The sequence below is a fragment of the Dipodomys ordii genome, unplaced genomic scaffold, assembly GCF_000151885.1.
Source record: "Dipodomys ordii isolate 6190 unplaced genomic scaffold, Dord_2.0 Scaffold32, whole genome shotgun sequence".
In the NCBI taxonomy this organism is placed as follows: domain Eukaryota; kingdom Metazoa; phylum Chordata; class Mammalia; order Rodentia; family Heteromyidae; genus Dipodomys; species Dipodomys ordii.
The window spans coordinates 16,427,969-16,441,828 of NW_012267248.1; the positions used below are offsets into that span (position 1 = coordinate 16,427,969).

General features: G+C 40.9%; 1 protein-coding gene across 1 annotated transcript in view; it reads left to right on the forward strand.

The window, feature by feature from the left end:
- The window catches only part of Mdn1 (MDN1, midasin homolog (yeast)), a 161,743-nt gene that overhangs the window by 114,936 nt on the left and 32,947 nt on the right, over positions 1 to 13,860 (forward strand). Inside the window, 12 exon segments of the mRNA XM_013016634.1 lie at positions 1,184 to 1,342; positions 1,499 to 1,772; positions 3,441 to 3,676; positions 4,845 to 4,940; positions 5,483 to 5,577; positions 5,803 to 5,924; positions 6,453 to 6,599; positions 7,603 to 7,712; positions 8,359 to 8,432; positions 9,115 to 9,313; positions 11,134 to 11,296; positions 13,096 to 13,242. Of these exon segments, the coding sequence (XP_012872088.1) occupies positions 1,184 to 1,342; positions 1,499 to 1,772; positions 3,441 to 3,676; positions 4,845 to 4,940; positions 5,483 to 5,577; positions 5,803 to 5,924; positions 6,453 to 6,599; positions 7,603 to 7,712; positions 8,359 to 8,432; positions 9,115 to 9,313; positions 11,134 to 11,296; positions 13,096 to 13,242 (1,822 nt within the window).

Here is a 13,860-nt window from a genome sequence, read left to right on the forward strand (position 1 = left end):
CCACTTCCGGTTTTCTGGTGGTTTATTGGAGATAGGAGTCTCACGGTCTCTCCTGCCCGGGCTGGCTTTGAACCGCGATCCTCAGATCTCAGCCTCCTGGGTAGCTAGGATTACAGGCGTGAGCCACCAGTGCCCGGCTATTGTGTATTCTTTATATGCGTGATGACTGATTAACTTTTCACTCTCTGTATATATGTTATTTCTTATCATTGATTATATATAATTTTTCCGTATTTTGGAACAAAAATAGTACTAAACAATCCTTTATCTTTGATTACAAGTTCTAGAAATCAAAATTGATGTCTTTAAAAACAAAAAAATATAAACTACTTTCTTTGTTGGTAAGTCCTTATTTCCTCAACCCTGAGCAATACTAGAGTCCTCATTTATATTTTTTCCTGATTTAAGAACCTGACATCTTTGTACAAATTTTTTTCCTGGAAACCAATTAGTCTCTATCCAGATTTTTCTTTCCAGATTCTGTAGTCAGCTCTTGGCGTTATCTGCCAAGTACAGTATGGATTACAAACCCTTACAGTTGCCCTGTATAAAAACACTTAACTTCAAGCCAGGCATCAATGGCTCGCACCTGTAATCCTTGCTACTAAGGAGGCTGAGATCTGAGTTCAAAGCCAGGCAGCAGTTCAAAGCCAGTCCAGATAGGAAACTATGAGACTCTTATCTCCAAGAAACCACTTAGAAAACCGAAAGTGGAGCTGTGGCTCAGTGGTAGAGCACTTGCCTTGAGCTGAAGAGCTGAGGGATGACGCCCAGGCCCAGAGTTCAAGCCCCACAACTGACCAAAAAAAAAAAAAGGACTTGCTTATGACAAGGAAGTCTCATTAACATAGCAACATTTTAGAGCTTTGAAATTTTAGCAACACAGCAAGGGATTCGATATCTATGTTTACTGAAGAAACACAGTTTGAAATAAAGCTTATTTGCTCTCCATTGCCTAAGATTTTATTCCTTAGATAATTGGCTCTTGTTTTTTGGGGGGGCTGGTCCACTTGAGCCATAGCGCCACTTCTGGCTTTTTTCTTTTTGCTTATGTGGTGCTGAGGATTCGAACCTAGGGCCTCATGCATGCAAGGCAAGCACTCTACCACTTAGCCACCTTCCCAGCCCCTGGTACTGTGTTTTTATTGTGTCAGCCAAATCCTTCTGCTATGTGACTTTTTAGGAGATCATCAATGAGTGGGATGAGCAAGAACGCATAGCTCAAGAGAAGGCAGAGCAGGAAACCAGCTTATACCGATTCCGGAGGAGCTCTCACGCAACTTTGAGTGAGGAGGAAGAGGAGGAACAGGAGTTCAGAAAATGTTTCCCACTACATGAAAAGGTAGGGTAGTGGTAGGAATATTTTCTTGGATTGAAATTCTTTCAATGTCATGTTTTCTCTGCATGTCTTTATCGTCCTTTAATTTGTTTGTCTTTATCTTTTTGATATCTCACGCTTGTGATTTTTACAGTCTTACTGTTCTGATTCTATCTACAGGACTTTGAAGATATTTTGGAAAAATCAACATTAGAGGAGAACAAAGGAACCTCAGCTGGGCAAGAAGAGAAGGCAGTCACAGACTTAGCTCTCCTCTCTCAGAGTTCAATGCAGATGGTGATGCTGATCCACCAGCAGTTGTGCCTCAACTTTGCTCGGTCCCTGTGGTACCAACAGACTGCACCACCACATGAAGCAAAGCACTATCTCAGCCTGTTTCTGTCTTGCTATCAGACTGGAGCATCTCTTGTGACACATTTCTACCCTCTAATGGGTATGGCAGTTTATTTGTGTTACATATTTAGGAAATCAAAATGAGAAGATCCGATTGCTACTCTGGAATGATTAAAATAATGAATTCCTATGTTCACTTAATTCTTTCTTGACATGTTGGTGTTTTTCTTTGTTTAAGCTTAATGAATTTATGCATTTTAAAATTTAAAATTCCACAGTAAGGTAGATTTTCATTATTATTGAGTACTTGGCTTATATGATTCTTGTCTTTCTATATGCTTTTCTAAAAAAACTCAAGTAATTTTGTGTGTGATGGAGGAATGGGGTCAAACTCAGTGCCTTACACATAGTAGGAATGCACTTTACCCCTGAGCAATAGTCCCAGTCCTGAAATTAACGTATTTTTGCTAGGCACCGATGCTGCAATTTGATTGTGGTTTAAAAACCAGCCAAGGCAGGAAACTCTGTGAAACCCTTATCTATTTTAAAAACAGCTAGAAATGGAGGTGTGACTCAAGTGGTAGAACATTAGCCTTGAGCAAAAAAGCTCAGTGACAGTGCTCAGGTCCTGAATTCATGCCTCAGAACTAGCACATGCACAGGCACTCACCCATGCACACACATGTAGTGTATTCTTGAGAGCAGCTTAGGGACTTAGAAATTAAGGTTACAGACTGGGTGCCGGTTGGTCACACTTGTAATCCTAGCTACTCAGAAGGATCGCAGTTCAGAGCCAGCCCTGGCAGGAAAGTCTGTAAGACCCTGTTCTCCAATTAACCACCAGAAAACCAGAAGTAGGCAGTGGCTTAAGTGGTAGAGCCACTCCCCTTGAGCTGAAGATCTTGGGGATAGTGCCCAGTCCCAGAGTTCAAGCCCTACAACTAACAAAAAAAAGAAAAGAAATTAATCTCACAGAATCTGTTTACTAATGATAAAGTTTCCCGTATGGCTTAACCTATAATATGCATTAACCTATAATAGTAGGAAAGAGCTTTAAGTTTCCTTTTTGTTTGTTCATAGCAATTAAAAAAGCCAGTAATTTGAATGCATCAAATCCAGTGTTCTGCCAGGCAATGGCTTATACCTGTAATCCTAGCTACTCAGGAGGCTGAGATCTAAGGATTGCAGTTCAAGTCCAGTCCAGGCAGGAAAGGCCTTGAGACTCTTATCTCCAGTTAACCACCAGAAAACCAGAAGTGGCACTGTGGCTTAAAGTGGTAGAGTGCTAGCTTTGATCAAAAAAAGTTTAAGACAGTGTTGGGCCCTGAGTTCAAGCCCCACAACCAATAACAACCAAAAAGAATCCAGTGCCCATCCTGTGTTTGTTGCTTATACACAGACATACCTGAGGGGCTGGGGGTTTAGCCCAGCGGAAGGGCGCCTGCCCGGCCCGTGCAAGGCCCCAGGTTTGGTCCTCAGCTCTGGGAGGGGGGGGGGGAAGCTACAAAAGACCAAAAAAAACAAGGCAACGGCAGAGACATACCTGAATTAAGCTACTTCCATCCTAGAATATAGGGTCATTATGGTATTAGAGTCATTGGTTTCTTTTTTTTTTTTTTAAAGAGTCATTGGTTTCTATATCAGTATTACTTTGGGGAAGAATAACTGAAATAGCTTCTTTATTAGTTCCAATTTATTCATTGTTCTGAAATCTTTGTAAGTTGGAAAATTCCCTGAATTCACCAACTTGATCTTGTTAATTTTACAGGAGTTGAACTGAATGATAACCTCTTAGGGAGCCAACTTTTGGCCTGTACCCTCTCCTATAACACCCTATTTGGAGAAGCAATTTCAGACCTTACAGTGAAGACTGATGGACCCTATGATTTCTACCAGCACCCCAATGTGGCAGAGGCAAGGCAGTGTCAACCTGTGCTTCAAGGCTTCTCAGAGGCTGTCAGTCATTTGCTACAGGATTGGCCGGAGCACCCGGTACTTGAGCAGGTAGGGCAGCCAGTTAGAGTTCTGCACTTCACACTATGTCCAGTGACATTGACTTGTGCATTTATTCATACATAGAAACAAAGGATTACAAAAGAGATACTCCAAGCCAACTTCAGGATGAACCTACCTGTTTGCATTGCTCCTATATAAGTAATATTTAGGAATTCCATTGATGTTTTATTTTGTTTTGTTGGCCGTGGGGCTTGAACTCTGGGCCTGGGCACTGTCCCTCAGCTCTTCAGCTCAAGGCGAGCGCTCTACCACTTGAGCTACAGCGCCACTTCCGGTTTTCTGGTGGTTTATTGGAGATAGGAGTCTCACGGTCTCTCCTGCCCGGGCAGGCTTTGAACCGCGATCCTCAGATCTCAGCTTCCTGAGTAGCTAGGATTACAGGCGTGAGCCACCAGCGCCCGGCTCCATTAATGTTATTTGTTAAGAGTTACCATATTACCATGTTGCTAATTTTTCTGTTTATTCATACACATAGTCCTAATATTAAAGGCCCCATGATTTTCTTAAATGCTCTAGAAACAGACCTTGGTTATTTAGTATTGACAGTTTCAATTTCAACATTTCTCTGGTCTTCACCTAATTTTATATTTTTTAATGCCTTTTAGGTGCCAAATTACAAAAATGTTTATTCATAAACAGTTTATGAACTATTTTGATAGTTTATCGACAGTTTTGAGTTCGTATTTTCCAGTAGAGTTCTTTTGTGGAAGTATTTATGTAGTAGGACCCACCATCCTGGGAATTTGTTTCCAGTTTGTGTATATATGTGCATATGTGTCCATGTGCATATGCATTTGAACACAGGTGCACTATTACACATACACTAATGCTGGGTTTTGAAATCACTGTCTTGCACTTGATTTGCTTGCTTGCGTAGCACTCGTACCACTTGAGCCATGCTTCTAGCTCAGCAATTTTCGGCTCATTGGAGATGGAGTCTCTCAGATATTCCTTATCAAATCACAGTCTTCCAGATCTTAGCCTTCTTAGTAAGTAGGATCACAAGGGTGAGCCACTATCACCAAGCTTTTAAATAGTTTTTAGTGACACTTTCAAAGGAGAGAGTAACATTGGGACCTTCTTTAATACCCTTGTAACTTTGAGTCAGCGATTTTTTTGCTAAAAATAATCCCCCCTTTTTTTTTCTTTCTGGTAGCTACTGGTTGTAATGGACAGAATTCGTAGTTTCCCGCTCTCCAGTCCTATCTCAAAGCTCCTGAATGGCTTAGAGATCCTTCTGGCAAAGGCACAGGTAAGATTATTCCGTCTTTTCCTTATTTTATTTTGTAGTAAATTATAGTTTGATTTGGGGAATTTAAACATTCTTGTTTTTCTTCTGTTGGTGAGACCAATGCAAGTTAAACTACTGACCCTAGGATCGAGATAAGCCAAGTCATCTCATTTTGAGGATAGGACATGGTATCCACATCCCAGCAGACCTTCCACTGACTGACTTTGATCTTCCACAATCCCTATTCAACCTTGGAGGTGGCTGCTTCCTGCCTCTTTGTTTGACAGAAGGTGGCCACATGACTTCAGGGATAGCTAAAGGCATGATTTTAGGCCCCAATCTAAAAACACCCTGTACTTTTGTCTACCTCTAATATTAGCTCTACTGGACTATGTCATATGGCCAGAAAGAACTTAAAGCCAGATAATGTAGGATGTAAACTTATTGCTAAAGGTAAAATATGCTAAAAGTCCTAGTAATCTTCTCTCAAAGACCTAGATGTTACTGGGGAAGGGAGGAAGTAATTAAGGAGTTGAATAATGCCCTTAGTAATGTTTTTATAGGATTGGGAGGAGAATGCAAGTCGTACTTTGTCTTTGCGGAAGCATCTGGATTTAATCAGCCAGATGATTATTCGGTGGCGTAAGCTGGAGCTGAAGTAAGTAACTCATTTGAGATTCTCTGGGCTTATCTAATATCACAGTTACACTATATGCTTTTTAGCCCAGAGTTTAAAGCAGGGCATTGAAATGCTATTAATACAAGCCATGCATTTAAAAGTAACAGACTGAGCAGCCATTCTTTTTCCATTTGTGGGGCTATTCAGTATTTAATGTGAGTCTTTGTCTTAATGTATCTATGACCTCTTCATTTTTGTTTTCAGTTGCTGGTCTATGAGTTTGGACAATACTATGAAGCGCCATACTGAGAAATCCACAAAGCATTGGTTCTCCATTTATCAGATGCTTGAGAAGCACATGCAGGAACGAATAGAGGAGCAGGAAGGTAATGCACGTGACTTGTCTAGAGAACCAATCATAGGAAGTTTTGTTCTTCTGTGTCCATGAGATTATCAAAATAAAGATTGCCTTGATATAGGTAGTTAACATGCTTGAGTTAAAAGTGTTGCTCAGCTGGTACAAGTGGCTCAGGCCTATAATCCTAGCTACTTAAGATGTTGAAATCAGAGGATCATAGCTCAAAGCCACTCCAGGCAGGACAGTCCATGAGACTCTTATCTCCAATTAACCATCAAAAAGGCATAAGTGGAGCAGCCTTGAGGACAAAAAAAATAAGGAATTGCATCCAGGCTCTGAGTTCAAGCCCTAGTACCTTTCACAATTTGTTGGTGCCTTTAACACATACCTTGTACAGAGCTGATACTTATAAGTTAGTCACCATTAGCTGTGATCCTTGCTTTAAAGCTTCACTTTAGTTGTGATCTCTACCTAAAGGCCATCCCATCCCCTGGTGTATATTAAGGATAGGACCTGATGGTTGAAGACACTTAGCCTTTTATTTTGATCTCTACAGATGACAAGCAGATGACTCTAATGTTGTTGGTTAATACACTGCAAGCATTTATTGAAGGATCCTCACTGGGTGAATTCCACGTGCGACTTCAGATGTTACTGGTGTTCCATTGTCATGTCTTGCTGATGCCACAAGTTGAAGGAAAAGGTGAGGATTTTTTTCTTTCCTTTTCCTTTGAACTGTTCAAATACATTAGGTTTTGAATTCTCCACAGGAGCCAGATACATTGTTACAGGCTTAAAATCTGGACACTGTGTCATCTTTAACAGTGTTATCCATGTTAGATGTAGAAAAGAATATTCAAAGTAAATTAGCACAGATCTAGTGAAAAAAGTTGCCAAATGAAGCTCCCAGAACTGGTATGGCAAGGTAGCACATCTACCTAGATATTGTATATTTCCTGCAAAAGCTACTGTTTGATCCAGGTCATTTATGTTCTTAGATCATGCCATATAGAAACTGCATATAAACTGCTTTAGTTAGTTACCAACCCTGAATATATCAGGTTTGGGATAAAATTTTAAGCATAAAATGAGTGTAGATTGTGCATTAATGAACAATTTGAGGTAAACCTTTTAATAGACAACATTTTATTAGTTTGGTCAGTTGTGGGGCTTGAACTCAGTCTGGGTGCTATCTCTGAGCTTTTTTTGATCAAGGCTAGCACTCTACCACTTTGAGCCACAGCTCCACTTCTGGTTTAATGGTGGTAAATTGGAGATGAGTCTCACAGACTTTCTGCCTGGGCTGACTTTAAATGGAGATCCTCAAATTTCAGCCTCCTGAATAGCTAGGATTGCAGCCATGAGCCACCAGCACCCAGCATACCTCCCTTGAAATGGATTCGGGTCTGTTGATTTTACAGGCCTTAGAAAGTTTGAAAGTAGTGATTTTTAGTAGAACTCATATCAGATATGATCTAAGATAATAGAAAAGCAAGAAAAAAAATACAAGACAAAATAAACAGAATAGTGTTAACAATCTGCATCTCTAGGAACTGCTAAGAGAAGTTCCCTAAATATCTGCCTGTGAAAAATGTGTTGGAATCTCATTGTATACAGAAATGAGGAAGGTTCATCACTGAAGTGTGAAGTCCGCAGGTGGTACATGCAGCAAGTGTGGTGTTTTGTTTCCTTTTCATTTCTTCCAGATTCACTTTGCAGTGTTCTATGGAATTTGTACCATTATTACAAGCAATTCTTTGACCGAGTCCAGGACAAAATTGTGGAACTTCGTTCCCCCCTAGAAAAAGAACTTAAAGTAAGATGGAACAGCTGTCACGATCACCCTTGGAGAACATAATCAGCAAATTCTTTGTCTCTAGATCTATTTTTCTGTCTGTTTAATAGTGAGGCAGGGGTAAAGGGCATAGAAGCAAGTATTTCAACAGTCAGGTAGGATGACAAGATTTACATTTGGTCATGTTTCTTCCTGTTGGTGAACTGACCAAGCATATAAGGTGTCAGTGGAGTGGTTCCTATGAAGTTCCTTGGAAGATTGCCACAGCCATCTGTTGATATTCACCTGGTCTTGCCCACACTTTTTTTCATCCACCTCAGAAGTGTGTTTTGTTTGGGTCCCTGAACCATTGATTGGGGTGATAGGAAGGAGGGCCTTTCTTTTCCTATTCAGTGAAAAGTATTGTTATGGACCCAGTCCTGGTGTGAGAGACATGACTGATTGCTTTCTAAGCTGGGGTGCATATCAGATACACTAAGGATTGTGGTAGCACTCTAGGATTTCTTTAAGACAAATTCATGCTTCCTCTTGTACTTGTTCCTCAACACATAGTCCTGTGTTTGGGATGGAATGGGCTCTCAGGTCTATGGCTAACAGACAATCTTAAGAAACAACAGAATGACATTAGCTTTAAAAGGCCATCTTTTGGGCTTTGTTTATTTTTCAGGAGTTTGTTAAGATATCGAAGTGGAATGATGTCAACTTCTGGTCTATTAAACAATCGGTGGAAAAGACACATAGGTAATTCATGTTTTTAAAGCCAAACACACCAAAACTTAAAATTCTATTTGGTAGGCAAAAGGACTACATTATTAATCTATCTAATACAAATACCTTGACCTTCTACAAAAGCAACTAAATTGTTTTGATGTTGTTACCCTAAAACACCACCTACTACTAGGTAGAGCAAAATTTCCCTGAGGAAAGAATGAGTGTAAGCTGGGCACCGTTGGCTCACGCCTGTAATCCTAGCTACTCAGGAAGCTGAGATCTGAGGATTGTGGTTCAAAGCCAGCCCAGACAGAAAAGTTCACTAAGAATAAGCCAGAAGTGGCGCTATGGTTGGAGGTAGAGTGCTATAGCCTTGAGCACAAAGAGGTTTATGGACCATACACAGGTCCTGAGTTGAAGCCCCGTGATTGGCAAAAAATGAAAAGAAAAAGTACATCTTGGGACAAAATACACTGTGTGGCCTAGAGGGGCTGTTTTTCTGCTGCCTACTAGCTATTTATCATGAGAAAGCAACTCCACCATTCTTTCAGTTTCAGTTGTAAAAAAAAGAAAAGAAAAAAGAAAAAGCAGTAAATATCTGTCATATTGTCTATGTGTGTATTATATATGTACATATGTCCACATGCATATGTGTGTACACATATGTCCTAACTTTCAAATCCATTTTGCCCTTCTTGATACCTGGGGACAGAACCCTCTTTAAATTCATGAAGAAATTTGAAGCTATCCTGAGTGAACCTTGCCAGTCTTGCCTGGTGGAAAGTGACAAGGAGGAACAACCTGACTTTTTGCCCAGGCCAACAGATGAAGTCACAAGTGAACTGTCTTGCATTCAGAGTCTGAACCAGGCACTGAAGGAGACCCTATTGGCTCGGTCAACCACTGGGCAGGTACTAGCTGGTGGGACAGTGTGTGCTTAATCTATACCATTTTTAAGAGGTGTCCTGAGATTTAGACAACAAAGTTCCTTTGAAATGTTGTTTTTTAGATTTGTATACTACCTGTTTTTAATTGGCCTTACTGTACAGTTAACCAGCTTGTTAAGTTTGTTAGTCTCAGTCTATGAGAGACAACTGCTTATCTGTAAACATTGCATGTACTTAGAAGAATTGCATCAGTTTTCAAATGTGCTATTAAAACTGTCTCTGGGCTGCTATATCAGGTGACTACCACACGGAGGTGACTTCAGTATTTGCTACTGACTAGGGTACATACTTGGTTCCAGGACTGTTTTTCAAATTGATTACGCAGGTTGCTATAGGATGGCTGTTCCTGTTGCCATCTCAGGGGACTGAGATCTGAATATCAAGGTTTAAAGCCAGAAAAGTCAGTGATACTCCTCTTCTTTTGTGGGTCCTAGGGCTTGAACTCTGGGGCTGGGAACTGTCCCTCAGCTCTTCATCTCAAAGTGAACACTCCAGCACTTGAGTCACTTCTGGTTTTCTGGTGGTTTATTGGAGATGAGTCTCGTGGACTTTTCCTGGCTTTGAGCTGCAGTCCTCAAATCTCAGGCTCCTGAGTAGCTAGGATTACAGGCATTAGCCACCAGCACCCGCAAGACTCCGATTTCCAATAAATTACTCAGGAAAGCCTGGAAATGGCACTGTGGCTCAATTGGTAGAGTACTAGCCTTGAGCCCAAAGAGGCTCAAAGACAGTTCCCAGGCCCTGAGTTCAAGCCCCAGGACCAGGAGGGAAAAAAGTATATAATGGAAGCTGAGTATGGGGTGGGGTGCCTGTAATTCTAGTTACTTGGAAAATGGAGAGTAAGGTATTCTGGTCTAAGCCAATTGGTAGACAACCAATGGCTGGTTGTGGTAGCATAGTCCTGTGAGCTTTGCTAGAAAGCATAAATTGGAGAAGGGTAACCTACTAGGCATAAAACAAAATCTTAACCCAAAAAGAGTTGGCAGAGTGGCTTAACAATAACTGTGGAGATGCCACATACCTGCCAAATTTCTATAGATTGTCATTTCACTGTTTCTGTCATTAAGGTCAAAATTTTTGGTTTGGTAGTGATTACATTGAAATTTCACAGAATCTTTTCAGGGTTGGGGGAATGGTGGAAATATACCTAATGGATAACACCTTTCCCTTCATCAGTATCTGAATTCCAGACATTAGAACTGTTATAAGGGTGGATAGTGGGGTTAGGTGGTAGTAGAAATAAGATTTGGTGGGGAACACATTCATTATTCTTACTAAGGCTTAGGCTCAAGGCCTTGCACTCATTTGCCTTCCTTTTTTGTCTGGGGAATGTGCCTTTAACACTATAAGAGCAGAAATTATTTATTCTACTGTGTTTATAGGACAAAACCTGAATCTCTTCAGGGCTTTCTGGGTGAGGAGTCTCTCTTATTTTCATGTAAAGAAAGCAATAATACAGAAAGTGAAGGCATGACACAGGTGGTAGAGCTCCAGCCTTAAAAAAAAAATCAAGCAAAAGAATAAGATTCTAAGTTCATTTTTGGCATAAATAAAAGACAGGAATATAATTTTTTTATTGTGAAATTACCGTACAGAGGGCTTACAATTACATAGGCAAGATAATGAGTAATTATCAAGCGAGGAATATGTTTTTTTAAATATCCATTGTATATACATCAATTTTACTGTAGTGTTACATTTGTTCTCATGGGGTTTCTAAGATAGCAGTCAAAACTGCTACTGTCATTGTTGGCAGTGAGTCTAACCTCCATTCTGTCCCATAGGCCACAGTTCCAGAGCATTGTCAGAATACTGGTCTTTTCTCCGTGGAAGGGGAGCTTCTGCGTCGCTTGCCAAAGCTCTTGAAACGAATGAGAAAGATGTGTCTGACATTCATGAGGGAGAGTCCCCTGCCTAACCTAGTAGAAGGCCTCGATCAATTCACTGGTGGGTGCCAGTAGCCAGGGTCATGTGTGGGATTTGCTGTGTTTTCCCCAATGGCCCAGGATGGCTAGAAATGAGTGGCTGTGTCTTTTCTTGATATATTATATAGTGTTCAACAATTCGCTTAAGAAATAAGTGAGCTAAAAGTCATTAGAGCTCAAACATAACAAGCACTGAAAGCATCCAGTACTCATTTCCTCTTGTTTTTGCCTCATTTGCCTCATGTAAAACTAGAAAGGTTAGGTTAGGTCATTAAGTTTTTTTTGAGATCTCAATATGCTGACAGGCTGGTTGAGCTCTTGGGTGTTAGGTTAGGTCATTAAGTTTCTTTTGAGATCTCACTATGCTGCCCGGCTGGTTGAGCTCTTGGGCTCAAGTGATTCTCCTGCCTTAGCATCCTGAATAGCTGAAAATACTAAATATACTACTAAGCCTGGCCTGGCCATTTTCTATGATATCCTTGTCATTATCTGTTCTTGTTGGCTGGCAGCATAAGTAAATGAGCACAGAGGTTGACATCCCAGGCTCTACACTGGCTCCATCTTTCAGAATGTTTCTCTTGTATAAAAGGAAAGGGAAGTCCTCTTGCTTTCTTTACTTCAGAGAGGTATAGCAGTTTTCTGTGTCTGTACTTGCTCAGGATGAGGGATGAGAGCCAACATCTGCTCAGTAGTGTTAACAGATTGGTGACTGAGAATGGAAGGTAGACCCTAATATTAAAATGAATTGAGCCTTTGGCAGCCTTGTCTTTCTCATCACTGTCTACCTCCAACCCTGTGAGCATAATGGGACAGGACAGATGCAGTCCTTGTCAGGAAGCCCTTTGTTTTTTATAGTAGGATATTGCCTATCCCTTAGCCTAAGGACAGGGGTTAGTGGGAACCACATGCAAAATGTTGAGTTCTGTGACATAGAGGAGCTTCTCTGCTAGCCCTCTCGCCATGTCAGTGTGAAGAGTGTGGTCACCTGTCCTAGTCTGTGGACTGCTTCTATTTGTCTGCTAGGGGCTGCCTGACAACATACCACAGACTAGGTAGTTTAACCAACAGAATTTACTGTGTTGCAATTCCAGAAGCTAAACAGTACAGCGACAACACATAGATAGGACTGATGTCTTCTCAGGCCTTACTTTGGCTTACATATGTTCCTGTTTGCCCACTTGATTAGTCTTCCATCTTTGTGGTCTTAAAGGAAGACAGACAATGGATTACTTTACCTATAAAGGCCTTGTATCCAATATAGTCATATTCTGAAGTACTGGGGTTAGGACTTTAGCAACAGAAGGATTTTGTGGCAGGACAAAGAGCCCACAACTACTCCCATGGTGGCACCCGTGGCAGATGGGCAATCCCCTTTATATTTTAGGTGCCTGTGCTATTCGTGATGTTGCATGTGCCTATAAGAAGAATTAGGGTTTTAGTGTCCAGTAGACTAGGGCTAAAGTCCTATTTTAGTCATGTTAGAAAGTGGTAAGACATCTCTGAGCCTCACAGTGTAAAGGGGAGCTTCAGATAAGTGCTTCTGAAGTTGTGCAGATTAAAAGAGTGTTTAGCAAATACTAGCTACTGTGTAGGATGTTAATACATACTGTATTTGACAGAAATTTGTTAGGCAATAAAAAGTTTAGTATAAAATACTTCACGTATTTGGTGTTCAGTAGCATTGGGTGCACATACTAAGCATCTACATATGGAATGTTTTCTAAATGCTAGGGTCCATGTTCAGGACTGAGATGGAGTGGCTCATAGTTTCTGATTCTGATGACACCAAAGGTCCTTGTTATTGTGTTGTTTTCCCTATAGGTGAAGTGATTGCCTCTGTAAATGCGCTGCAAAGCTTAAAGGTGGATCACTCTGCAGAGAGGGAGAAGCAGCACTCAGAAGCCAAGCACATTCTCATGCAGAAGCAGCGAGCTCTATCAGACCTCTTTAAACACCTTGCAAAAACTGGTAAGTCTTCCTAAAACTGAAATATAATGACCACCTCTGGAGAAAAAATAGCTGTTGACTTGGATGTAAATTATAGAAATGGTGAGAAAACAAAGCAGCGGGCAAGTTCTTTCTAAGAATTTTAGTGAGGTGAAGGAAAATTCTGCCATGAACTGTTGGTTGATTACCAAGTATTTTTAGGGTTTTTGGTTGCTGTTGTTTGCGGTTTTGTTCTGGTTCAGGAGTTGAAACTTAGCCTTGCATATATTAGGCAAGTTTAGTACCAAAAAACTTAAGCCCTCTCACCCCAGTTAGAATGGCTATAATCAAGAAATCTACAGATGCTGGAGGGGATGTGGTCAAAAGGGAACCCTACTGGGTGGGAGTGTAAACTTGTTCATCCACTCTGAAAAGCACTATGGAGGTTCCTCAAAAGACTACAAATAGAGCTCCCATAGGACCCAGCAATCCCACTTTTGGGCATTTACCCAAATGTTCAGAAACAAGGCCATAATATTTTATCACAGCATTATTTACCATAGCTAAGATATGGAACCAACTCAGATGTACCTCAGTGGATCAAGAAAATGTAGTGTGTGTGTGTGTGTGTGTGTGTGTGTGTGTGTGTGTGTGTGTGTG